The sequence below is a fragment of the Coffea eugenioides genome, chromosome 2 (genome assembly GCF_003713205.1).
Source record: "Coffea eugenioides isolate CCC68of chromosome 2, Ceug_1.0, whole genome shotgun sequence".
Taxonomy (NCBI): domain Eukaryota; kingdom Viridiplantae; phylum Streptophyta; class Magnoliopsida; order Gentianales; family Rubiaceae; genus Coffea; species Coffea eugenioides.
The window spans coordinates 13687812-13714817 of record NC_040036.1 but is presented as its reverse complement, the minus strand read 5'-3'; the positions used below and the strand labels follow the sequence as shown (position 1 = coordinate 13714817).

At 35.2% G+C, this 27006-nt stretch overlaps 3 protein-coding genes across 5 annotated transcripts; all 3 read right to left on the bottom strand.

Annotated features, from left to right (window-relative positions):
• Positions 1 to 4408: 4408 nt before the first annotated feature.
• LOC113762975 (NAC domain-containing protein 73-like) lies at positions 4409 to 7274 on the bottom strand. 2 transcript variants are annotated; one of them, XM_027306641.1, is made up of 3 exons: positions 7110 to 7274; positions 6807 to 6999; positions 4409 to 5210 (listed from the first exon to the last, which is right to left on the bottom strand). In XM_027306641.1, exons 1-3 carry the CDS (start codon positions 7272 to 7274, stop codon positions 4621 to 4623), a joined length of 948 nt encoding a protein of 315 aa, XP_027162442.1. In that variant the 3' UTR covers positions 4409 to 4620. The 2 variants fall into 2 exon arrangements, with proteins under 2 accessions (XP_027162442.1, XP_027162444.1); XM_027306643.1 differs by having other exon boundaries at positions 6807 to 6974; positions 7110 to 7201.
• A 7764-nt stretch (positions 7275 to 15038) lies between these two features.
• Positions 15039 to 16633, bottom strand: LOC113763113 (serine/threonine-protein kinase-like protein ACR4). Its single transcript, XM_027306836.1, has one exon. It carries the CDS (start codon positions 16549 to 16551, stop codon positions 15535 to 15537), a length of 1017 nt encoding a protein of 338 aa, XP_027162637.1. The 5' UTR covers positions 16552 to 16633; the 3' UTR covers positions 15039 to 15534.
• A 3217-nt stretch (positions 16634 to 19850) lies between these two features.
• On the bottom strand, positions 19851 to 26485 carry LOC113760467 (O-fucosyltransferase 3-like). Of its 2 annotated transcripts, XM_027303050.1 has the most exons (9): positions 26273 to 26485; positions 25564 to 25871; positions 23531 to 23598; positions 23361 to 23449; positions 23086 to 23248; positions 22640 to 22929; positions 21462 to 21666; positions 20746 to 20903; positions 19851 to 20652 (listed from the first exon to the last, which is right to left on the bottom strand). In XM_027303050.1, the coding sequence occupies exons 2-9, from the start codon at positions 25841 to 25843 to the stop codon at positions 20379 to 20381; spliced, it is 1527 nt and encodes a 508-aa protein (XP_027158851.1). In that variant the 5' UTR covers positions 25844 to 25871; positions 26273 to 26485; the 3' UTR covers positions 19851 to 20378. The 2 variants fall into 2 exon arrangements, with proteins under 2 accessions (XP_027158851.1, XP_027158850.1); XM_027303049.1 differs by having other exon boundaries at positions 25564 to 26485.
• Between the last annotated feature and the right edge of the window lie 521 nt (positions 26486 to 27006).

The window sequence follows — 27006 nt, the reverse complement described above, 5'->3', positions numbered from 1 at the left end:
TCTCTTGCTCTTCTCCCTCCGCAAAGATCCTCAAGAGAAGATGAAAATGGGTAAGGCTGTTGCTGTGAAGTTTCGACTAACAGTTGGGTTGGGTTAGGAAAATGGAGGGAATGTGGAGGAGTTGTGCCATTTTTGTTTAGAATATGCGGACAAAAATGCCCTTTGAAGAAGCACACTTGCATTCGTGTGAATTGGTCATCCGGTTGCAAAACTGGAGAAACTGACTAAAAGGGCCACGGTTTCTCACTTTTACAAGTTCAAGGGCTTAAAGTCATCAAAAAATAGATGAGGGGCTTAATTTTACCTAGACAAAGAGTTAAAGGGCCAATTAGATAATTTGCCCAAAATATTAATACCTCAAAAGTAGAGAATAAATTCTCTTTCCATAATAAAATCATAATAAAAAATTTCTAATCCAATGAAAGAAATTCTTATGTAATTATTGACATTTTATAAAAGATTTTCTTGAAAACAAACAAAATATGACAAATTCTACATCTTTAGTTCTTCTAATTTCATCAATTTCATTATTTATTTTTGTATCACTGTGAGTCTCTTTATTTCCTTCTAATTTGACACATAATCTACTCTTTCAATTGATTTTCAAATTTCAATTTGCTAATATCCACAAAATTGAAAATAATAAAAAGATGTTATATTAATTAGAAAAGAGATGAGTGAAAATAAATAAGAGACAAAAAATTGGATTTTTTTGGATTTTGTAAATTTATTGCCGTAAATTTAAAATTGTCTACTAAGTGGAGGGCATTATAGGTATTTTACTATGTCAAGGGAGATAAGTATAATTTTTTAAATCTAAGGGGAGTCGAATGAAATTGTCAGAAACCTCAAGGGAGGTTTTTGAAATTATCCCTTCTAAATAATAAAATTACTATAATTTGACTCAATTAGAATTATTAATGGGGAGGAAGGGATGAGTTGAGTGATACGAGAAAAGGGAATGTAAGTCAAAATTCTCGAATTCGAAATCTCCGACTTACACTTTTTTAAAAAAGTAAAAAAAAAATTGGAATTTTTAAAACCGTAACTTGATTGAAAAACTGCTAAACAATAATATTCAAATTTCTATTTTTGAGTCTTGATTTAATATGCCAACAAAATGTTTTTTTACGTAAAACAATTAATACAGGAAATCGAACCGGAAACACTAAAGACTTTGCTCTCAATTTATTTAGGAGATGAAATCAATGAAATGCAGCAGATGGTTGGCCTCGCAGATTATGTCAAAATTTTATGATATGATAGGTAAGCATTCAAGGAGGTCTTCAACTTCCATCAGCTTCTTTTGCTCCCGATGATGATTGAGATCGAGTTTTCTGGTCATTCTGCTCCCATTACAATTGTTTGATTTGTATCAAACATTCTTCGTTTTTTCCAGCGAATAGTTTCCTGCATTTGTTGGAGGAGCTATAATGGGTAGCTAAATTGCCAAGGATAATCTTACTTGCGAAATCCGTTGAATCCTCTTGTTGCCCAATAGCCGTTTAGTGGGTTTGTAATTGGGCTATCTTGGTATGTATGTTTTGTGTTTTAGCCTGACCCATGCATTGGTCAATCAATTGGGATCTACCGCAAACTTGGCCTAGATAGCCCACCGTAAGGAGGGAAAATTCCTCGACCAAAATGACTGGGCTGATTTTGGGTTCCGAAATCAAAACCCGCAATCAAAATGTACCTAGTTTTTCTTTTTAAATTTTTACTAGGAAGTGTGTAGGTCTGTTGAGAAATTTATATCTTTCCCAAAAAAAAAAAAAAAGATTCAATTATGAATTTAAAAAATTTTGAAAAACTAATGTTATTGAGGTTCACATAACTACCTCACATAGATTGTTTAAAACTATATAGACCCCTATACATCAATATTCATATATCTTTCCAAACCAACGTTGGCATGTTTATAAGAAATTTTTACATTACCCCAATCCAACATATCGTATCACGACGATTGGTTCGAATTTCGTTTTCTATATCCCTAGAATTACAACATTCTTGGCTTATACAGGTACTACATGTAAAAGTGTCAGACAAGACAAGCCCTTATTCTAAAAGATGTGTAACATAGTGTAACATGAAGACGTGTAACAAAAGACCCTCAAGCCCTTATTCTAAGCTCAAACTTTTGGGCGTTTAGTCATTGGAACAACCTATAAATTATGAACTTGAGAGGAGTGAAAACCAATTTGATGATTTTTTTTTTTTGGATATAAAAAAAAGGTGGCTGATTGTGACATCAATAAATTCCTGATATGGAGTATATTAACGATGAATTTGAAGGAAATTATATGAGTTGCCCTTTTTCATCAAAAATTTTTTACGTTTTTCGTGAACATATTTTCCAATAATCTTTTTACCTCACTTATATCAAATTGCTATAATACATTTTCTACAAAACCTCGAAAAAATTGCAATCCAAACAAGAGAAGAAAAACACTTGGAGATCAATGAAATCAAGTAAAGTGACTTGGCCTATGAGATTTTGTCAAAAATATGGGACGAATCATTGTTTTTTTCGTTTCCTTCTGTTAATCCTATGTAAGGGTGTCAACGGGTCGAGTTTGGATCCAGACCCGACCCGTATTCGATCAATTTTTCTGGGTTTGGATTAAAATATAATTTCGATACCTGGATCCGAACTCGGACCTATACCCGTTTATTCTAACAAAAAAGGGTAGGATACGGAATATAGGATTTCGACCCGTATTCGAACAATATATTAATAATTTTAAAATATAAATATTTCTAAATACATTCCTTTACCAAATTAACAATTTAGTAATGACTTTGTAGATTGATTTGTGGTTAGTTTTAGATTGACTATTGCGAGTTATTTGTGATTTATTAGCTTTGTAATTTGATTTGTTTAAATTTGGAGATTGAATTTGTGATTAATTTTAGAATGTTTAAGTTTGGACATTTTCTTTCCGAATAGACTTGAATCTGACTCGGGACGCGTCGGATCCAATTTCGGAACTCTAAAATCAAGACCCGTAAGTTATACGAGTTGGGTCCGAGTCTACTAAATAAAAAGGGTCTAGGTCCGCAATTTTCAATTCTAATCCGAATCCAACCCGTTGACACCCCTAATTCTGTGGCAGCTGGAATATTTTTCTTTTTCTTCTCCTAGTTCTGTTCGACTAAGTAAATCATTTATTTTTCTTCCTTTCCAAGTCTTGCAGGGAAGAATTGACCTGCTGTTGTTATCGTCATCAGTGAACTTTAATAGGAAAATTTGTCCCTTCTTGTTACCCAAGTAAATTCCTCTCTTTATATATTTTTCTTCGTTTGGTATTATACGTTCAAAACATAAGAACACCCTGTGATTGACGAGTAAAACTGTGACTAACCTTCCATGGCTTCAACTTTGTAACCTGTTACATTTGAAAAGGGCAACATATAAAGACGTGTGAAAATTTTGCTCTTTCTGTTATCGAAAACAATAATGTCTACAGCATCCTCCAATCGCCTCCAGTTTCTTAAGTTCTACTACCATGTTTTGAAGTCCATTTATGGGGAAAATATCCTGGACTCGTTTGCATGATAACTTTGTAAAAATCTACCATTAAAGGGCATAGTTTGTTCCTTTGCCGCTCCGTAAATTTGCCAAAATATGTGATAGAACCAAATTGTTGCAACATGCACTTGTGCTGCAAAATGAACTTCGAAAGTACGTTCAGAACAGAAGCGATAGGCTCCCCCTAATTAGTAGTTACAACCATATATGTTTCTTGTTTTTGCAATGATGTAGGCAATTTGCAATATTTCAGTTGTGCGGCAAAAAGTATCGCTTTTGGGTGTTTGCTTCTCAAGTTCTATAATGGTTATGTCAGCTAAAATGACATGTTCATTAATGAGGTTTTACTTCTTCTGATTCGCTTCAAATTGAGCACCAAGGTGATTGCTATTTTGCATCACCTCCAAAATCCTGTGTATCTCCCTCAATCTCCCAAATTATCCTCAATTTTTTTTTTTCCATTTCAGGTTGTCATGAAAATGAAAATTACAAGTTTGATAATTTCTTGCCCCACCGATGACCATATATTTTGTTAGCACTTATTTGTCCTGGAATTCTGAATTTCCATAAATGTATATACAGTGTATATACATATAAATTTGGATACACCGTGTAATCTTCTATATTCTAACAAAAAGCGATAAATCAGCAATGCAGTATCGCTTGTAGCGTACTCAAGAAACACCTCACTACTTACATTTTTAGACAGAAAAAAACAGCTCACATATGGTCTTTGTGAGAAACGAGATTTGACTAAATTAAGAACATGTAATTCAAAGATTTGTACAACATATAAGGACTCCCAACCAACCATTTAAAACATATATTAATTCTTCCTAAGAACCAAAACTACAAAATTCAAGGATTCTTTACCTATAGTATAAGGCTAATGACATCAAAGAATAACTAGACAACTCTTCGAGAAAAAGATAGAACAACATAACTTTATTTGCCTTCCCTCATTTGTAAAGCTCGATAACTTATGCTTCACAACTATAAAACAAGCAACAACCACCAGCAAAAGTGTCATTGTCGCTGTATTAACTTAGTAGCATGAGAACGTATATATTTTCCCTACTTCAACATCCTTATTTGCCTTTGCTTACACTGGAAGGCAGATGGATAAAGGATGAGCCATCACCATGGACGACAAGATTTGGAATTAGCTGAGATGAACTATGACTATCTCCACTTTGGCTTCCCAAGTTATACGAAATATTATTGTAGGGATGTGGATAATAATCAATGAAGTTATTACTCGTGCTCTTGATCAAATGGCTGTGGCTTACAGAAGATGTTGATCTTTTGTCGAGTTCTGAGATGCTTGACGAGCCACCGCATTGTCTTGGCTGTGTTTGGTAGAAAACCTTCGAAACCACCAACTCGCCATCTTTTTCCTCCTCATTAGTGCCTAAATGGTACTGATGCATTACCCAGTTAGTCTTCTCAGGCTTCCTTTGCCTGCCATAATTTGTGTAGAGGACTAGTATTTTCTTGTACCCTTTCAAGGCTCCACTTATGAAAACTGGCCTAGTCTTGCCTGTTTTATGCCATCTTGTTTCACCACCACCATCAGCTTCAGTGTCTGTGTGAACCTTTCTTCTTTTTCTTGTTCCAGTGGTATATGCCTTTGAAGGCCTATGAAAGAAGTGACGGATTTGACCATCCTTGTTTACTCCTGCATGATCACGCAATTAACAAGAATATTAAGTCATTCACTTGACATATTTGTCACTTGTTCACTCATTCCACAGTTGACAAGGCCTGCTTTATCTGAGGATGAAGTAGTGTATGAGTTGAATCAAAGTACAACTATTAGCCACTAAGATAGTCTAACAATTAATAACTATACTGACCAAATAACAGTTAGATTAGAGTTAACTTTTGGGCTCTAGCTATTAAGCTTAAATTACAATGTAATGAGTTTCTTGAGGAAGCCTGCATACCTGTGCAATAAATCAACAGTGTACATGCTAATATAGGACAACATCAATGATCATGGAATCGAAAGTTCCCCTATAAGCAAAACAGTTTGTGATTTACATTTCATTGCAATTATGGTGTGAACATGCTTTCTTGCTTCATTTGAGACCAAAGACCAAAAGACCATTTTGTTTCATGGGGGAATAAATAAATAATTAGGAGATGATTCAAGGATATCGACAAGTCAACTCATTCATCTTAATACTGTTTTACGGTAGGTAAATTAATCCTCTTCAGCAAAATCTCTTATCACCATACCTAGACCTAGACCCCACACACACACACATATATATAATCACATCATTTGTGAGTCAAAAATTTGTGAAGATGATCTAAGGAACGTGAAATGGTTGCATGCTAGCCTACCATCGTATATCAATCTCCTTGTGCAATTACTATGCGATAATGCCAAAAATATGGGGATATCATACCACATTTTCTTAGAAAAACGTTTCAATTCATTCAAGTTTTTGGATGGTCAAGTTTTACAACCATACAACGCGGCATCTTGTTACATAATTCTGCCAAAAACACTTGCTTGACTAACATATAAGGCTACAAAATTTGTTCCAAGTTCAAACACTAAAGCATGAGTAAAACACAATCCAAAATTTATTTAGATTTTAGGAAGTGGTATGTGTTGGAAACATTAAAATTGTAAGAGCTTCTATCACTCTTTTTACTTCGGTTTCATTACAAAAAAAAAAACAAAACAAATTTCATAAGAAAAAAAATCTACTTCCACTGTTCTTTTAGGCAAGAAATAATCAACGTAAGGCAAACTATTGGAGCCGCACTAACGTTGGGTTTCCAATACCAAGAATCTTTTAGTGGAGCAAACAAAAATCACAAACTACCAATATAAAAACTCCATGACATTGTAACTAATTAGGCTAAAGCAACTGGAAGGAATACTTCCTACTTTCAGAAAACAATTGTCACAGCACAGAAAACCATAGGCACAAGTCGCATCATACGATATTTTAGAAAAACCCCCCAGCAAAATTGCCCCAGGAAATCCAAAGGATTCAAGAAACCTCAGAATAGCTTGTAACAATAAATAAATAAAAAAAAGGCAATAAAAGTCACTTTACATTTCAGCTTGTGACAATGATCCACGCAATCACCGCCGACTAATTCTAACAAGATTAAGATGACACACGAAAATCTCATGAAATTTTATCAGCTTAAGGAAGCTAAAGCACATATATTCTGGTACGCTGTTTGTCCGAATCTGAGCAAAGACAATTTTGTGTAAAATAGGACAAATGAACAATTATTCGCCACTCACCTGGTAGCTTCTCGGGATGCGTGTAGCAAATCCCATTTTCCCCTTCAATTGTGGGAATAAATTCGTCAATTAACGGATGGATTTTCCGGCTGTCCAATAGTACCCTTGCCTCCAAATGTTCAAGAATTTCTTGGTCGGATGGATCAAATTTCACCCCAGCTGGCAATCCTGGCAAATCTTGTAGTAATCCAGTCTAATCCAAATTTTCCCACAAATAAAAACAAAAAGAGAACTTCTATGACTAAATAAAATTTTGGGTAAATGAAGAACTATACAAATATAAGATAAGAACTAAAATGGTACCTGATCTTGAACTTCTAGGGGGTGGCCGCATGAAGGGCAAGCTATAGTCTTAACTTCATTTAGCTTTGAGTTGAGAACAGTAGTGCTTTTTTCATGAGATATCTGAGCTGGGACAATTTGGAGGGGTAGATTTTCTTGATTGGATTCATTACTGCACCATGTCATCTTCTTTTCTTTTGCCCTTATGCCCATCCCAAATTGGGTTTCCTTCTCCCGAATCTTCCTCCACCTCTCCAACCTACGCAAAAATTCGAAAACCCATAATCAAGAATCAGAAAAAAGGAAAATAGGGGGGAAAAAACTCTAATAAAAGAAGAAAGAAAGCAAAGTTGTCACTTTTTTTTTTTAATATCACGTTTTATATAATCTGGAGTTAACCAAATTTTTTCTCTTCTTCTTGAAGTTGGGAAGGAATTGAGAATTCTCCACTTTTTGTCTACTCTTTTCGAGCAGTTACTTGAGTCCCAGAGTTAGAGCCTAGAGGGAGTTAGGGAGAGAGAAAGAAGAGGGGGTCGGAGTATTGTTGCTTATATTCTGTAAAAGGACAAAGAAACTGATAGAAAATAAAATATGTGATTGCTTGGCGGACAAGTTTGGTTTTGTTAATGTGTATATACACCTGTACCAGAATATATGCAGTTCCGCGTTCCTTTTTACTCTATCACTTATTTGTGTTTTAACTGTGTTCAAGAAAGTTATTTAAAAAAAAAATGACAGAAATTTTTCATTGTTAAAGTGGGGAAAGAAAAGAAAGAAAGAAGGGAAAGGAGTGTTAAGTGGAGTGGATATGGGGCAAGACTGATTCTTTGAGGACAGTTCACCTCTTTATTAATTTCTAGGAATAGATCAAAGCTTGAGGGGGTTTTAGCTGCAGTGTCAAGCTAGAGTGTGCTTAAAGCTATGTGTGTGTATATGTATATATGTCTGGAATGGGTTATTGGTCAGTGTAGTATATATACTCACCAACAAATGTGATGGTAACAAACTCGGGATTACATTCCTCATCTCTATGTATTTTTCTACCATTTCCCATTACTTTGCGTAGACTTCTCATCCCAATTAGGCGAGGACTCCATCCTTTCTTTTGTTTCTTTTTGTTACTATTCTTTAGTATGCTTATGATAAATTTCGGTATCAAGCATTTTTCATACTACTATGTTATAAAGTTTTAACGTTATGTGGTATCACGATGGTGACTTGAATATTTAGGCGGCCACAAGGTCTAAAGAAGAAATGGAACAATTGACCAAGTCCACCCGAGAATGTTTTAAACTTTTTATTTATACATACTGAACTGAACTGCTTGCATCATCAACACATTTTTCAATCTCCTTTTTATCTCACATACATCACATCAAAAAAGTGTTACAGTACATTTTTAAAAAAATTATCTCAAATAATCTCCTATCCAAACACACAATATTAACCACTTTTACAGCTTACTTTAATTAATTTTTAGAGAGCATAGATTAGCTCCTATGGTGCAACAAATTTTGTGTGTTATGTCTCTTACTTATGTGAATCAATATATACCCCTTGACCGCATATTTTGATCTTTGATTAAACTCAATCTTTTCTTACATAGGACAGGAGTGATGATTCTGATAAAACTTGTAGCAATCTGCTGTCCTAGTTGGTCTTCAGTCTTGACTGCACCAAATCAATACGCAGGGACAACTGTATAGGATTCTACGACTAAGGTCTTGTTTGGATTGCATTTTTTTTGGATTTTTTATAGAAAAAATATTGTAACGATTAATATATGTGAGGTAAAAAGGTGATTGAAAAATGTGTTCACGGAAAATATAGCAAATTTTTTTTGGAAAAGGTGATTTTTTATGACTTCAAATATTCTGTTCTTTTTTGTCGTCAACATTCCATTTGTGCATATTCATGCAATGTACGTACGATGGCAAATTACTGAGGATGCCTTGTGACAAGAATTTTTTGAATTTTTAGTAAATAAGTCGATGGTGGTCCAAACCCTAAAATCAATTAGATAAATGGCTACTAATATTTTTAAAAAGTGGATGTAATTGGGTTAATAAATAGGACCAGCTTAGCTGAATGAGACATATGAAGTCAAAACACTTTTCAGTTCTTTGACAAACAAAAAATGTAATGTGAATTCCAAAATGCCAAATACCTCAATTTACCATTTTCACCAAGTGTCCTCATTTGAATTGTAGCTATTCATAGAAAAAATTTTAGGTTGTGTTTGGATTGCATTTTCCATGATTTTTCATGGAAAAATTACTGTAGCGATTTGATGTATGTGAGGGAAAAAGGTAATAGGGAAATGTGATCACGGAAAACGACGTAATTTTCCGACGAAAAATCGCAATCCGAACAAGGCCTTACATTTTTCACAAACATATTTCTCAATCATATTTTTATCTCACATACATCAGATCGTTACGGTATATTTTTATAGCAAAACTAAAAAAAAAAAAAGAGCAATTTAAACAGGAACATTGTAAATTGTGTATACTGCCTAGCTCATATACGTAGCTATAGCTCATTTAGCAAAAGTTGCTATACTACATGAGTAAACACTTGGCCAAATAGGTGACGATTGCACAGAAGTCATGCCAATGAATTAATCTTAATGATAGCCGACATATATATGGTGGATATGATTGGGCAGTCAATTCACAAATGTTTGGAGAGCTTCTCATAGAAGCCACGCAACAGAAAGCTTAACGAGGAAGTTTTATTAGGGTTTACTTTAACGTGTGGATGAGGGTTTTATCTAGGGATAATATCGTCTGGTCCATATATAATTTGGAAAAGCAAAGCGTGACGACTTATATATTATTCTTTCCTCTCAGAGCTTTCACATGCATAAAACCGTTTTAGACTTGCCTTCAGGTCTTCCTTATATTAAATGCTTTTCTCTGATTCAAAATAGAAAGCTTGTTGACGTTGTAGACTTGCTAAACCTTCTGGTCTTGCTCTGCCTCTACTTTCTACGGCAGTTTCTTGAGCTTTTCTAGTGCAGGCTTTTCTGAAGTGACCTACTGCTGCTGCATGGCTAGAAGATGGAATTACCAGTTTTTGTTTGACAAATTGACATTTATTGTTTGAAGCCAAAAGAAAAAAAAAAAAGTGTAGCTGTTTGGAATTTGGATTGCATTTCTTGAGAGTTTTCTTTTTTTTTTTTAATAAAATTTTTGTATGAAAATAAAAACTGGAACACTTTTTTGTCATATGGTGTATGTGAAGCAAAAAATGTGTTAAGAAAACAAACCCTACGAAAAAAGGGCAATCCAAACAAGGAGATTAAAAAAATAATATAATTATTATTATAAGAAGAAAGCGCCCTAGGAGTAGTACTTATATTATTGTTCCTAGTAGTTCAAAATTTTGGGTTAATGAGTGGCAACCCCCTTATATTACTTCAACATTGTTAACAAAATATTTCAGTGCAACATTCACATAATCGTTTCCTATATAAAGAATATATAACATACCGAGCCTTAGTTACTTATCAAATGCATTTGCCGTGTAAATTAGAATTATTTAGCTCAAGTTCAAGTAATTCAATAGTCCCTAGCTTATATATTCAATTAATTGATAACATCACCGGGACAAAAAAACAGTCAAGTATTTACATCAAAAGGAGAGGGAATAAGCTAAAGAAACTGGAACAAAAAGGAGGTGATCAAGGGGAGGAAGTGGTGACATGATAAAATGGAGGAGATAATAACAAAGGGAAGCCCTGTATGAGGGGGTCAATTTTGTCCAAAAAGTATTAATATTTGAAATCTATATGAAGCTCTAGTGCTAATATGAAATAACAAACGAGGTAAAATCAAATCTTTTTTTTTAAGTTTAAGTGAGACAGTAGTGTCTCTTCCTGTACCATCCCATCCATCTCTCTCTCTGAAAAATAAGAAATATATGATACTATTAGGGGATAAGTGTAACTTATCCAGATTGTTATTGATATGAGAGTTTCGTTTTTGATTCTATGATGTGATTAACATATATTAAAATATAGATGGTGGCCTTGTAGACATTCTTCTTGGATCAGATCCTTCCTCCTTGTGATGAACATCAAGGTATAGTCTTTTGTCGATAATCACCTTTATTTTTTGAAGAAGAAGTCAAATCCTTAACTTACGCTATACGATTCCTTATTTGTGCAGGGCTCAAATATGAAGGCCCTTATTTGTGCGGTGCTCAAATATGAAGGTCTGTATCTCAACAAAAACAAAACGACGAAGATCCGGTTTTCTTAATTGACACAAATATATGACTCAAACAATAGATTATTTGACCAAATATATTTGCTGACATCACCATTACAATTTCCAATACAACTTTTTATCTTCCCAATTACTTTTTTATCTCACATACATCACATCACAAAAAGTACTACAGTAATTATTCCAAATAATATTTCAAATAATACCCTATCCAGACTCGTACAAATCTTTGGCATAATTTCTGCACTATACAGTCAACAGGGTTGCTTCAGTGCTCCCTTTTAAGAATAATATTTTCCGTAGTTGTGAACTATGGGTCCATCCGCATACTAAGGCTTTGTTTGGATTGTATTTTTCTGAATTTTTTATAGAAAAATTATTGTAGCGATTTGATATATATGAAGTAAAAAGGTGATTGAAAAATATGTCCAAACAAGGCCTAAATTCCGAGCCTGTTAGACAAATGAGTTTTTGTTCAAATTTGGCTTCTACCAGTTTTTTAACAATTTTTGCTACAGTAATCTCAAAAAAAAATTTAAAATTTTTAATTAACACATTTCAAAATACACAAAAAAATTTCCCTTCCTCCTTTCTTCTCCTACCTTAACCCACCACCACCTACGCTGCTAGCCAAGACCGGCCAGCGCTAGCATTTTTTTTTTTTCTTTCTCTTCTCCTCCTCCCCTCCCTCCTCTCTCCCCCTCTCCCCCACCACCTCTCTCCCCCTTTCCCTCCCCCTCCCTCTCTGCTCGATCTGGTCATGTGACTAGATCGCGAGACTAGATCCTAGCCAGGGGGAGGGGGAGGGTGGCGGGGGAAAGGGAGAAGAGAGGGAGAGAAAAAGCCAAAAAAAAAATTCGAGGTTTGCTGATGGGTTCTTTTGGCATCGAAGGGAGAGGTGGTGAGGGAGGGGAAGGGAGAAGAAGAAGTGAGTAAAGAAAAGAAAGAAAGAAAATGAAGAACAAAGAGAAAGAGAAAAAAGAAAGATAGAAAAAGAAAAAGAGAAAAATTTCCATCTTAAAAATTTTTCCTACAAGTTATAGTAAAATTTTAGACAAATATCCAAAAAACTCATTTACCAAACGGGGCTGTAATGACCCGGTGGAGGGTTGAAGAAAGAGGAAAGAGAAAGAAGAAGAAATTGGGAGAGGAGAGAGAGAATTTTATTGAGAGGGTGAGAATTAGTTACATCAACAATCTTGTAATGGTTTCTAATTGGGATATTACAGGGGCCTCCTGTTTCCCTTAGCAAGATCAGGTTTAGGTTGAGTTGCGAATTGTTTTGTTGGAAACTCCATAGCACATTAGAACTTGTTTGGACTGTAATTTTTTTTAGAGTTTTTGTAGTAAAATACATTCTAGCACTTTATTAAGATGTGATGAGGTAAAAAAAAAATAGTTAGAAAATATGTTAACGAATATTTTCATAGAAATCTAAAAAAGTTATGTGTCAAAATACAATTCAAACAAGGCCAAATAGCACGTTTAAGTTATAATCAACTCAAACTTGAATGCAATTATCAACTTAATAATAAGAAATTATGCCATGACCAACTACATTGGTTTTCGACCTACGAGAAACATTCAAGACTATGATCTAGCGACGAATACGATTGTAATCTGAGTTATATCCAGATAGGCGTAACAATGCACTGCTCTGAAGTAGAGCTGTAGAGGTACGTAGGACTTTAGTTCTCTTTAACCCTTCTTCCACCTTAAGTAGTTAGATTTCCTTTAAAAGCAAATCAAGCAAAGGTTAATTCTATTGCCTCTCCAATAAAACTATATATAAATGCTAATCCAAATGTAAGCTATATGTTGCTAGAATTGTTCGTCAAGATATCGCTCTTTGTCAATAAAAAGAAAGCCACAATTCTAGATAGCAGCTAAAACTCTACAATAGACAACACCCCTAAATAATTTGACCATTGTTTTGGATTGATCATTATTTGCTTGCATGAAAAACATTTTTTTAATTATTTTTTTTATCTTTTTAACTATATTTTTATCTTACATACATCTCATTATAAAAAAAAAACGTACTATAGTAATTATTCTAAAATAATTTCCACATGATCTTCTAACCAAACACACTTGCTAGCAGTGAAAGAGGCTTCAGCAATTTGTTTCCTTCCTGTGTAGTGCATGCCACGCGTAATTTGTACTACAATACAATGTGAGATGTGGGCTTGCAACACGTTCGAGTTTCTAAGTAGGGTTGTTTGGGTTGGATGTGGGACGAAAGCTCGATATTTGAGGCTCAAACTCGGGTGATGGATCTATATGTTAGGAAAGATTGACAGATGTATTTGTAGGAGTGAGGCCCAACCATCTTCTTGAGGCTGTTGAACATTCTCCTTCCTCTCAAGTCTTAAACATCTGCTTTCCGGATTCTTTTCATTTTTTATTTACTTTCTATTCTAGAGCTAGCCCATTCTTAATACACACATGACACAAATTTGGAAAGTAAATCATTACAAGTTTTTCGAGTGTCTAATTCCAATTCTGATGTCCATCGGTGCATTTTTCTCCTATTATTTTGTCCAAGTCCTCAAATTGCAAGATGCACCTTCATGTTTTCTCAATGTATATTTGGAAAAAAAAAAAAAAATAGTTGCTTAATTATACATTAGAGAGAAACACATCAAATAGGATAATAAGAACTGGAGTACTCTCTTAATTCTCTCTTCCTCTTATTTAGAAAAACTTTTTAACCAAAACTTCCTCCAAGTTTCCCTCTCTCCCATAGGCGAGACATCAGATTTTTCTGATATTTCCTTATGAGAGGAACCATCTGGTTTGTTTTCATTTGTGTTCTTCTAAGATTTCTTATCGAGAATTTCTTCTCTCCTTGAGTTGCCTAGTAATTTCCTAAACTTTTCTACTGAGAGTTTTAGATCGTTTCTTTTATTTATTTTTTATTAGATTTGAGTTTTCCAGATTTTTTTTATTATCAGATTTGGAATTTTTGGAGTCTATTTGGCAAATCTAGATTTTTATTAAAAAAAAAAATTAAGCAATAGATCGGACGATTGAAAACAAGTGCCGATGTTCATGAGGCTACAATTATTTTATCTCCATTTTAAAAATATTTTTTTGAAACTTTACAATGTAAATTTTACCGTCATTTACACTTTTTGATTTTACTCAGTTGAGGGCTATAACTGCCTAATTGGACACGTAGATTACACATAAAATATCAAATCAATAAAGTTGAGCCCAAAAAAAGAAAAAAAATAAACCGTTTCTCACTTTGAGAACAACTTAGGGAAGCTTTTGGCCCAGCAAAGTACTTTATGAATCGCAAAGTATATCCAAACATCAAACGACACGTTAATTTGAGACAGCAGATCGGAATCATGGGCAATGCAGCGGCGTGTTGCCAACTTGGAGACAGATTACTCAACAAAACATTTTTCTATTTCTACAGTAACTCATTGATAATCAAGACACGGACTCGGGGCACGGACCTGCAACCGTCCCGGGCAATTTTGGTCATTATCAACTGCGCGTAACTTTCTTTGTACATCGTGTAACTTTTTTTTCACAGCATGTATTTTCAGAACAGATAGTGGTGGGCCCCACACTTGACGCGAAAATCGAGTTACATGGTATAATCTCAGCCGCATAAAATTTTAATGACAAATCTTGGCCCTTAAGCGTGCAGAGACGGTCTGGAAATTTTGATAGGTGTTAAGACATTCCATACGTACAGGGATCTGCCTTAGACCGAATGATCAAAAAGTTGACAAGTACAAGATCAAAAGTATCTGTAGTACGGTATGGAATGTCTTAACACCTATTCTAATATGTAGCTAGCTTCCTTATCATCTTCATCATCATTCTAGGTGGATCCAATTTGATACATAAATTAATTGGTAAAAGCATGAATTTGCGTCCTCACTACAAATTTGTACACAACAAAAGAGCATTCATTCAATGGGAGACGCAAGTGTCCCTCTCGCACCCAAGATATCTTCCGTTGCCTGCGCATAAAAAGGTCAATCCATGTCACCATCCTTTCCTACAAGACAAACCACCGCCCCAACCTCCTCTTGGAATTCACTCATTCCCGTCCAAGAGGATTCCACCGTTTCACACTAACAAAAGATAGATCAACATCAGAGGCCGCTAGAATTTCCAGTTTCTTGAATTGGCCTCGTAAATTCTAGCTCATCAATTTGTACAGAAGAATTAATATTGCTGCATTGCAATCAGATGCTCATCTCCACTTCTAAGTTGTTCAAAATGGGCACAATCTGACTGAGAGCAGGCCTACTTGGTCTGGAATTCCCAACACAGGCTGAAGCAACTTTTGCCAATCTAATAAGGGGTTTAATATCAGAAGGTATTACAAGTCGAGGGTCTAACAGTTCATCAAACTTCATTTCTTTAATCAGTGGCAAAGCCCACTTAGCAATCAATCCCTCTTCATTTCTCCTACCGCTCAACAACTCTAACAGAACCACCCCGAACCCATACACATCACTTTCCTTGGAAGCACCACCTCCTTTTTCCACCCAATACTCATGATCAACATATCCCTCTAGACCCTGCCGCTCCCTAGGTGCCAAAAATTGCAGCCCATAATCGCATAATCTTGCGCAAAACTTCACATCAATCAGAATATTTGATGGCTTGATACAACCATGAACAATTGGCGGTGCCATGCCTTGATGCAGGTACTCGATCCCTCTAGCCGCCCCGGCTGCTATCCTCAACCTCCTGCTCCAATCCAAAAGTGCAGCCCCGTCAGGATTATGATGCAAATAGAACTCCAAACTAAGCATGCCCTCGAATTCCATGACGATGATTCGTTCACCTGGTGCCTCAGAATATCCTATGATGGGAACAACGTGAGGATGATCAGCTAAGGATAAACACTTGATTGCCGATGAAAATCCAAAGCCTGCATTAGTCAAAACAAGCCGCGGATGGATCCTCTTGACAGCTACTAATTCTCCTCGTGGCATCACGGCTGCATAAACCGTCCCTAATCTGCCTTTTCCGATAATTCTTCTGTTGTTGAAACCATCAGTGGCAGAATCGATATCCATCAACGAACATGAACATGCACAGAGCTTGCAACTGGCAGCGGGCTGCAGAGTTTCCTCTGCTTTGATTGGCTTCTTCTTGCAAAAGAAGAGGAGAAAAGTAGCAAGAACGCTAATAAAAATGGCAAGAAAAACCAAAACAACATCGTAAACAAGAGTAATCTCATTATGAGTCATGATGATGCTCTGGTTCTTGATATTATCAGGTGGTTTTAAGGAATTTTCTGCAACTTTTTGGGGCAGTTAACACTGCAGACAAGTTTCGGGAGGCCAGAGGGATGAAGTTCGTTTGTATAGGAGATTGAAAGTGAACGAGAGAAAAGTTGTATAAAAAGGACGGAATCTTATTTGACTAGAAGTGTTGGCTTTGGAAAATCAGTGGCTCAGGGGTGGGGAATTGGTAAGAAAGTAGGAAATCTAGTAGCACTTGTAGCTGTTATGTTGGTTCTGAGGTTGGCTGCTCTGCTCCGCATGATTTTGTAACTTAAATGTTTTGGCGTTGATACCGATATTCATTTGTCATTAAATAACACCAAAAATCACTAGAAACAAATGATTGCAGTAGAACGAACCATAAATTGCGCCTAACAGCAATTTGGTTACGTTGAGTGTTAGACACAACTTGGTTATAATATTTCATTAATTTGTTTCAATAATAAATTATCTACGACGAATTTATGGGATATCGGTCGAATTTAGGTATTTAAGCAAATTTAGATCGAGTATAAATTGGATAAAAACAAATAATCTTGTAAACTTTTTCCACTCGGCCTTGTTTGGATTGCATTTTCTTGGATTTTTTTTGTAGAAAAATTACTGTAGCGATTTGATGTAAAAAGGGGCTTTCCTTGCATGAAATTGTAAAAAGGAGATCAAAGGCACACGAACATGATAATCATCTGTGTTTGGATTGTAAATTAGTACACCTTATTTACGCCTTATTTACACACAATAACTTACTTGTATCATTGACACATTTTTTCAATCACGTTATTATCTTACATATTATATCAAAAAAATGCTTCAATATTTTTTTACAGTATTTTTTTTACAAAATTATCTCAAATAATTTACTATCCAAACGCACTCAGCTCAACTTCAATATATAGACCAAACACACTCAAGTTGAAAAGCACATTTTTCAGAAGTTGTGTGCTGGAGTCTCCTGATATGTAAAATTGTGAACTGTCCTTTGAAAACTGGTGAATTGTATTTCCAATTTCTGACTCAACGTGCTGGTCAGCCACTCGTCCAAATTTTCTGGATATGTCCAAATTAATTATCTTCTGAACTAACACCATTAACAAAATTGACTGAGCATTATGTCCAAAAAATTTTTTTTTTTTTGTGTGTGTGTGGCTCAATCTGTTATGATTGGAGTTGCTCTTCCCAATATGGTTAGAAAATAATGTAGAAGGGGAAAAAAGTATGGCCCCAAAAAAAAGTTATGTAGAAGGTGAAAAAAAATTAAAAGCCCTTTTAAGTCTTTCCAATGTCTCATCTTCTGCCCTTTTTTGGTTTTGTAAATATCTGAAAAAGTCTTTTTTAAACTTTTTGCTTTTCTGTTTATCATCTTACCAGACATTGTGGACCATTTGGAAAAAAATTCAACCTGAGAAGTGTTGAGAGAAAATTATGAGCTTTTATATATCATAATTAAAATTTAACGTTCTCAAAATGAATTTATAGGCATAATTTTTCTTTCGAAAAAAAAAAAAGGCATGATTTTAGACTCACGTCCGAGCCCAAGAATTAGTCCAACAAACAAATTCAGCAAAAGAATGGTCCAGTCAGTCAGCAGTCCACAAAGAATTTATAAAGCCCGAAATATAAATCACAAGGTTGGAATCCTCGGCCTCCATTGGACCTTTACTGCTCCACAGCAAAAGTGGGCTTTTTAATCTAGCACATCAGGCCTTTGGGCTTTAAGTACGACTGAGGTCCGTTCAAAAAAAAAAAAAAAAAAAAAGGCATGAATGAGGTGAACCAAGAAAAACAAATTTAAGTAATAATCCCCACCCCTACGATCTATTGTTATTCATTTATTTAGTGTACGTTCAAATTTAAAGTAGTATTATGATAAATACGCTTCTAAAATTTGAGAGCTAAATCTGCATCCCTCCATCATAATTCACACCTTTGATGTACTAACAATTTGTATGATTAGTACTGATGAACTGTATTAATATTGAAGCATATACAACGCATGTGTTTCATTTGATGTGCTTTATTTTTATTCTGGGGGTACTTTTAAGACTTGTTACATCATCTCTGCTGCCCCAATGACTTTTCGTCTGCATTATCGTGACGAATCAATAGATGATACCTCCTGATTTCTCAAGTAAGCATTATTATATCAAGAATTATATTCAAACAAAAATATTTTGCTCACTAAAATTAAGTCCGTTTATACTGTTATTTTCTGAAATTTTTATTAAAAAAATATACCGTATTAATTCAATATAGGTAAAGTAAAAAGATGATTGAAAAATGTATTCACAAAAAACGGTAAAAAAAAATAATAGGCAACGGGGCGGGGCGGGGGACGGGGTGGGGGTCGGGGGGAATTAATAGGCAATGGGGCGAGGTGTGGGGGAGGGGTTAATAAAATTGTCCTCGCGGGGTTAATAAAATTTTATTATAGTTAAATTTTAATAAATAATCAAGTACTAAAATATCAACACATCATCAAGTTATTATTCATTGTAATTTTACAATTGAAACTCATAAAAACAATCAAACAAAAGTTATTTGAATACAATCCAACATGATGAAATAAATACAACTAAAATAGTCAAATTTTCACTTTTGGTACAAATACAATCACTAATTCATTATTGTGTTTGTGCTTTTTTTTGAGAAAAAAGTGTTATTCTATTAAGTGTAATTAGAAATTTAGTATAAATGTATTAGTAAATTTAGTATAACTAATTAATAAATTCTATTAGTAGACATGTCTAATTATTCATATAATTGATAATATCAATTATATTACATACACTAATATACATTATATAATACATCTAACTAATAATATCATTATCATAAGTTTATAACTAATTAAATTACATATTATATATATTTATTTATATATATATACTTTTTTTTTGCTGGTGACGGGGCGGGGGATGGGGCGGGGGAGTATAATATTTCCCCCCCCCCCCCCCCCCCCACCCCATCCCTACCTGTAAGTCCTCTTCATCCTCGAATAAGTAAAAAGATTGAGAACCCCTTAGCTTAACAATCCAATGGAGAAAAAGGAACTTTGATACATCAAGGCTGGGTTAATCAAAGAGAACGCTTAACGGACCTGTTCTTTATTGCCTCAAACGTTACAGTACATATATAGATTTCAGATTCATATCATTTAACCTCCGTAATTGATTGTTGTGGAAAGGAATTTGTTAACATCAAAATAAGTGGAAGATTAAGTTATCTCAATGCATCAAGAAAGACACTAACTCAAAAACCTCAGAAGCCACTCAAATTTGCTCATATTGGGAATTTTACAGTGGTATTGGAGTAGTTATTGATTACAACCATCTAAGAGGCCTTCACTGCCTCGATTTTACCATCTTATCTGATCAGACAAGTGCCGAAAATGGCACCTGTTGACTAATCAATAGTGACACATGAATAATTAGCTTTCAGCTGGCAGCTCTTATGCTAAAACAATGAAAGATCCCATGAATAACCATCAGAAAAAACCAATTACATATGAACAAAAAGAATGATTAAAATTAAAATCCAAGTGGAACTTCTAAACCTTCATTTTCATTTCTATGTATTTTCTGCTGCTTCTTACAAAGCTCCCCATGTATGAACACACCGCTCTGATGCCCATGACAAGTCTGACATTTTCTTGATTTCTGAAAGATTTTCGATGGATGAACGCTAATGATCCCAAGCCTTTGCTAACTGAAACACCATGATTTCTTCACACGGTGTCTAGCAAGGACCCTTGGAATTGAATCACAAATTGAGGCTTGGTTTGGCGGCACATGTTATCGGACTACAGTTGAATTCCGAGGGCCTAATAAGTCATCACAACTTGTTCCCTCGCACAGGCATTCTTGCGGATTTGCATAGAAATAATCTTCTTCTTTCGGTTTATCAACAAGAACTCTACGACGTGCAGGCTGTCCCATTCTGCTCTCATGTGCCAACCGCACAGCAACAGAAAACTCATCCCATGAGATCGTCCCATTCTGATGCAAATCCAATAGTGCTACAAGTCTTTTCCGGTCCAATTGGATGGTTCTTTTGAAACCCAGATACCTGCCAAAAATGTAATCAGGGACTTTCACAGTGCTAAGAGCTCTGATACACCAAAATGGCTCCCAAAACACTTATAATTTGTAAAACATATACCTTCGATGACCTTCCACGACTCTTGCCATGTTTCCATCATAGGTGGGAACAAATGTATTACTGGCCACTGAAACAATGAAATCAAGGGCAGCCATTTGAGATGAATGATTCTGAAACTGTCGCAGATCTTCAGGATCTAACAGCATCTCCTTTTTCACCTGAAATTGAAATAGCAACGGAATTCAAGGAAATAACATTAAGGTATTTTTATAGGACCATTAAGTCATTTTAACATTAAGTCATTTTGAAATTGAAATAACATTAAGTCATTTTATATAGTACATGCACCAATCCAAACATTAAGGTATTTTTATAGGACCATTCTACATACGTTATTGAAAGGATCAAGTGGAACCGTCCAGTCACTGATTAAGTATACATTCTGGGATGGAAAATTAAAAGCTGGGCAGTAACAGTGATGAGATTTGTACATCAATTGTTTCCCAACTATTTGGAATTTTTAGTTTGGTTATGTAGATGCACTCCGAATGGACAAACAATCTACTTGTGTAGATTTTACCCGTTAGCTACCAGCCCCCAAGATCCAAAAAAAGGTTGGAAAAATTACCACGCTGAGCCCACTTCTTAATTATTACTTGAAGTTTTCTAGTGACACTCCATCATTTAATAAGCTTTCAGGAGAAACAGAATTTAGCACGCCCAATATTCACTGCACAACATGTTAGCGAAAGATGATCTTGTCTGCAATCACTTACAATCCTGGGAAATGCAGTTCTTAGTGCGGCAAGTCTCCTTGCACTGCCATATATTTCACCAGATGCAATATATATCTGTGTGTCTCTGTCAAAACCCAATGCTTTCAAAATCAATGATGTCTCCTCCGGGGTAAGAGGGCATAAGCCCTCAGATCTTTTTACATCAGATATTATCTCTTTCTCTTTCCACCAAGGAAATGCATACCTGAAACCACAGTACAGCCTAGAAATTCCATAAACCTGAAAATCATATTCTAAGTATATTTGTGAAAACATGATGATGTAATAGTTCTCTAACAAGGAATTATGGACCAAAAAATTAATACTCCACAAATCTCTGTCTCTTCTAACTTTATCATACTTTACACTTTGTTTGAACATCATATAACCACAAAGTAGTCTTCTAAGAGACATGGCATAAAAAGACTCCATCTTTGCAAGGGAAGCATGGGACTAATTGCAGTCAACCCACCTCCATTGGTCCAAAACTCGATCTGACAAAGTGATGTCAATGGGAAATTTAAAAAAGAAAAGAATTGTGTGAAAAAATGCGATCATAGTTCTACTTGACCATCAATCTATGTTTCCAGGATAGCAATAATAGATAACAGACAAAGTGACAGGGTAAACCAAAAGCCTGGTGTAGCTCTACTCACCCATCAATCTACATCTTCCAGGATAGCAATAATAGAAAACAGACAAGGTGACAGGGTGAACCAAGAGCCTACTTAGGTTCAGAACTTTTGTTTTGGGGGAGGGGAGGAGGGGAGGGGAGAGGGGAGGGAGTACACCATGTCTTTTAATCATGCATGAAATAGCGATCGCTTTAGTCATTGCAACCGCCAATTATGTAGAAATCCATGAAATTAATCTGGAATAAGCACCCATGTCACTCATCTCTCAAGCACAAAGCTTGAGAGATAACCTAGTGGATCTTTTCCTAAGAAATCAGTATTCATGTTTCTGGCCAAAAGACCTGATATAGATACATGTGTCTGCTACTGAGCAACAAGAATCTTATTTCCCCCATTAACTAAACAGAATATCCAGCATTGGATGATTGTGTCTGTATCATGTTAATGTAGTCAATGAGAATAAAATCTGCCATTTTTTTATGCTGAGAAAAATTCCAGCGACATATTTATCCAAATAATGCATCAAATTCAACAAGCAATTACCTCAACCGTTTAAGCTCCTCAGCTTCCTCCTCAGTGCATCCATGGGTACAACCGGAGAAAGCCAACATGTCCATCTCATATCTTAAATGCAATGCCATGAACGGTCCACTTTCTTGCAGAATGCGCACCAACTTTCGACCCAAAGCCTCAATCTCAGGGGTGAACTTAAGTGCTTGGAAATTGACACGACATCTGAGTCTTTGAAGCTCAACAGGAAGTCCATTGTTTGCGAGTCGAGTGTCTGTTCTGTTGAAGTGTATCACCTTGTACTTGGCAGATAAGGGTAAGATCTGCATGTTCAAATGAAAGCACCAAGTTTGATCATGGGTTCTTCTATAGAAGTATAAGAAGCATATTTAGGTGTCTGTCTACCTTTGTGAAAAGAAATGTCATCCAGATTATGTAATTGATAGAGATATATTTGTAACAATACAAAGTAAACAAACCTGTTCCAAGTAGTACTTATCATTTGACCAGCTAACAGGAGGCATCTGTAGAATTTGGTTCCCAAGTTTCCTTCCAAACCTTTTAGGCAATCTCTTAATAATCCGAACTTCATCTCTTAATGAGTCAATGAAGTGTCTTACGTTAAAAATGTCATCAAAATCACTGCAAGTTATACACCATAGAAATTTCTATAACAGAAAGAAATGGAGGTATAGAAATCCAAATGCTTCTGAATTACTACAAGTTAACCACTTCTGGATAAAATCTGAAGTACCTAGGATCAGCCCAGAATGATTTCTTATCAAGCTCTGGAATAATCAAAGTGAGATTTAAAAGCCGAGCAACTGTTACCATGTCACAGATCTAGCATTCCAAATTGACTAAGTCAGTAACTAGACAATAAGAAGACCACTGCAACAGAAACCATAGGAGTTCCATACATACCGCAGCGCGCATTTGATTCAAGCCGCCATTGCAAGACACTTTAAGAAAACCATTACTTGTATAATTTCCTGCAAAAACACACATTCCTCTCTCAGTATGTGCAAAACTTATTTGCAAAGACTGACAGACATCATTTGCTTATTAATGGTCAAAAGGTAATTACTTTTGTCTATACGTAGCAACATGGACAATAAACATAAAACTGCATATGCCACTAGTGTATTTATAGGTTTACTACTTAACAGTGGTTTATAATCCCTGTGACAGCAATCCAATATGTTTCATTACATTAACAGTGGCTGGATATGTGACTTTATTATCCCCATGGTACTCATTGAAAGAAACACTTGCTACTTTGTTTTCCTCACGGACACTCAAACTCCACATCATGTTAGACTACCATTACCTATCATATATATCTCCGCTTGAGAAATCAATTACTTACTTGTCTCACAAATGACCAAATATTCAGACCAAATTTGAAAAGTCAAGTCTACTATTTCTTTTACACTTAGTCTTTACCACACCAAAGGTGTAAGAGCTTTTTACTACATAAGCACGTTTAGATGAATGTTACATAAATTACATCTGAATGTCAAACAAAATTTTTCTGCACATTGCATCGTAGGAAAGACAAATCCTTTATTTCAAGCTTATCATGCAAAGTAATTAAACATATTACTTTGTATGAACTCAAATTGAGTATGTTCTTGCTCTCAAATATATATATATATATATATATATACATATATCATCGATCAAGGTTCCAAAAAATATACCATGTTGGAAGAACCTCAGCATCTTTAAACAATATATCGTCATGAGAGAGGGTGAGAGAGAGAGAGAGAGAGAGAAGAGAGCAGCTTTTTCAGAGGTAGTTTACATTACAACCAGAAGGTTAAAAGAATGCATATAAGAATAACTTTCAGAGTTTTTTCTTAAGAGAAGGGGAGTATGATTAGTGTGTCATTTGGAGGCCATTATGTACTATTTGTAGTATATCATCAGTACCTCTTCAATCTGGTTCCTTAAGTTGACCTAGCGCTTTGGGTGAGTAATAAGATTAATTAAGCAAATGAAGGCAGAGAATCAAAGATGTGAACATTTAAAATTTCATTAGTACAAACTTAATGAAAATTCAAGCCAAGAAGCTTCTTTTTGCTTCTTTAAGCCAATTAAATGAAGATCAATGACCCAAATTCAGTTTATTATATAGTGTCTTAAAGAGTTAAACCAACTTTAAGAGATAACAACATTCCAAAGAAGCAAAAGGGATGTAGAAAATCTATTACAAGTAAAGGAGGCAAAAACAAGGCCAAAAGTTGGTGAAATAGCAAACAAGTTTAATTGCAGGCTACTGTAATAAGCACAAACTACAAGACTTGGAGTTGGCCTGTTTCGTTGCTAAAGTAAAGACCATCTTTTCCATGCGTAAGGTGTGGATAAAAAGAAATGTAAAACTAACAATAATTAGATATCCAGAAGAAAAAACACAGCACCTTTTATATATTTAGAGCTTGCCATTTATTTGTCATTGTAAAGGCAAACTAATATTCATGCAGAAAAAACCAAACAGCCCATCTGTCCCTGAATTCAATAGAGATAAATAATCAACTCTGTAATTCCGTGATTACACAATTACAACAACCTTTCTCCAATTTTCTACTTAAGTTTGTCATATTTGACGGATTCCTACCACTGCTAGGTTATGTCTAATACTGTGTACAGATAAACATTTTCAATGAATCAAGCATCAATCATCCACATTGAAGTTAATATCTGACATCTAGTCACTCACTACTTTATGCATATCCAAACAGTAATAGAAACCTATTCCACAGAAACTCTATATGAATTTCCACGCCGTCCAGCAGATCTCACATCACCGACAAAGAGCTAAGACCACAAATACCGATCACATTATCCTAAAATGATGTAAAAACCACAAATATGCTATCAAACTCGCAATCTAAAATGCACATCCACGATAAAACAACCACTGGAAATGAATTTGGAGCTTTCAAGAAACTCACTGGCAGGCAAAAGAATGGGAGGAGATGGCACAGCATCTTCAACACGAAAGGACAATGTAGACGCTCCACTGAACCGGCTTGACAATCCAGTTAGTAAACGCGGATGCCACAGCTCGCCGACAGCCACCAGCTGAACCAAACAGGTCCATATCAAAATGCTTGAGCATACCCTTATAAACCAGACCTGTAACCTTGTTCTCTGGATTACTTGGCCCCCTTGTAAACTTCCCTTTTCTTTTTCGAGCCTTGCCTGTCCCAAACTCTCTGATCTAACCTCCATTTTCTTTAACCTTGCTCATCATTGAAGCCTATCCTTCATCTCAAAAATCAGCATTTAAAAAAATAAAAAGTTGCAGTCTTTTCTCAAATTCATGCAACCCGTTTTTAAAGATCTTAAATTGATGATGCTCAATTGGAGCAAATGCCAGAATGTAACTGAAATTTAGGACACTGCCCAGTTAAAAATTTTCAAAACTTGAGAAAACCCAATTGATGAAAATGCACCAGCATCTAATTAAAAAAATCCAAATTTTGAACAGCGTCCCTCCTTCCCAAGAAATCCCAATTGGCAAAAACAGACAAATTTAATTTAGATACAAAGTTTATATTAGAGAAATCATGCAATCCCAGATTGGGAAAAAAGCACAAAAACGATTTCCACAAAATAAAAATCCAAACATGAGGAGGAAATGAGAAGAGCAAAACCGACGGTGGATTCACGAGGTAAGATGTAGAGAAATTGAATATGGTCGGAATCCCTTCAATGAAAATTCTATGTGATTTTCCTTTGAGAAAAACAATTCTTATTTCTCTCTTTTGTTTCTTTTGGAGTGGAAAATAAAATATGAGAAGTGTCTGGGCAGTGGCCCTGTGTGAAATGATCAGTTGAAAAATGTATCTGAAAGAGAGGGGGAAGATGATCTCGCAGTGTCAAGGAGACAAAATTATATTATTTTGGAATATTTTTCCATCATTTCTAATATATACTACTATTAAATTATGTTTACCAAATACCAACCCAACAAAAAAAAAATACTAGTACTAGTAATGAATGTTATGAATATTTTAACATCCAAATATGGGAAGTTAGATCTGCAGGTTGAGACTTGTGCTTTTAATTAAACTTGTTTTTATTGTCAATATAAAGTATAGTATTAAAAAAGAAGTTTTGTTTTTGGGATGACACGTGACTAGGAGTTAACTCATAGCACCAGTAAGAAAAAAAGGGAGCAGTTACTCTAATAGCAGACCTCAATTATGAGTGGATTTGGGATTACTACGCGTAATTAATGAAGAGTTACTAATTTTGGAAGGAATTACATCTTCCAAAGTGTTTCTAATTCTCTTCTGGATTTCCATTGATCTGTAGACCAGGCGGAGTTTGGAAACTTGTGGTAGGAGCTAAATTATTTTACAGTGTAAAAGCGTTGAGAGAATATTTAG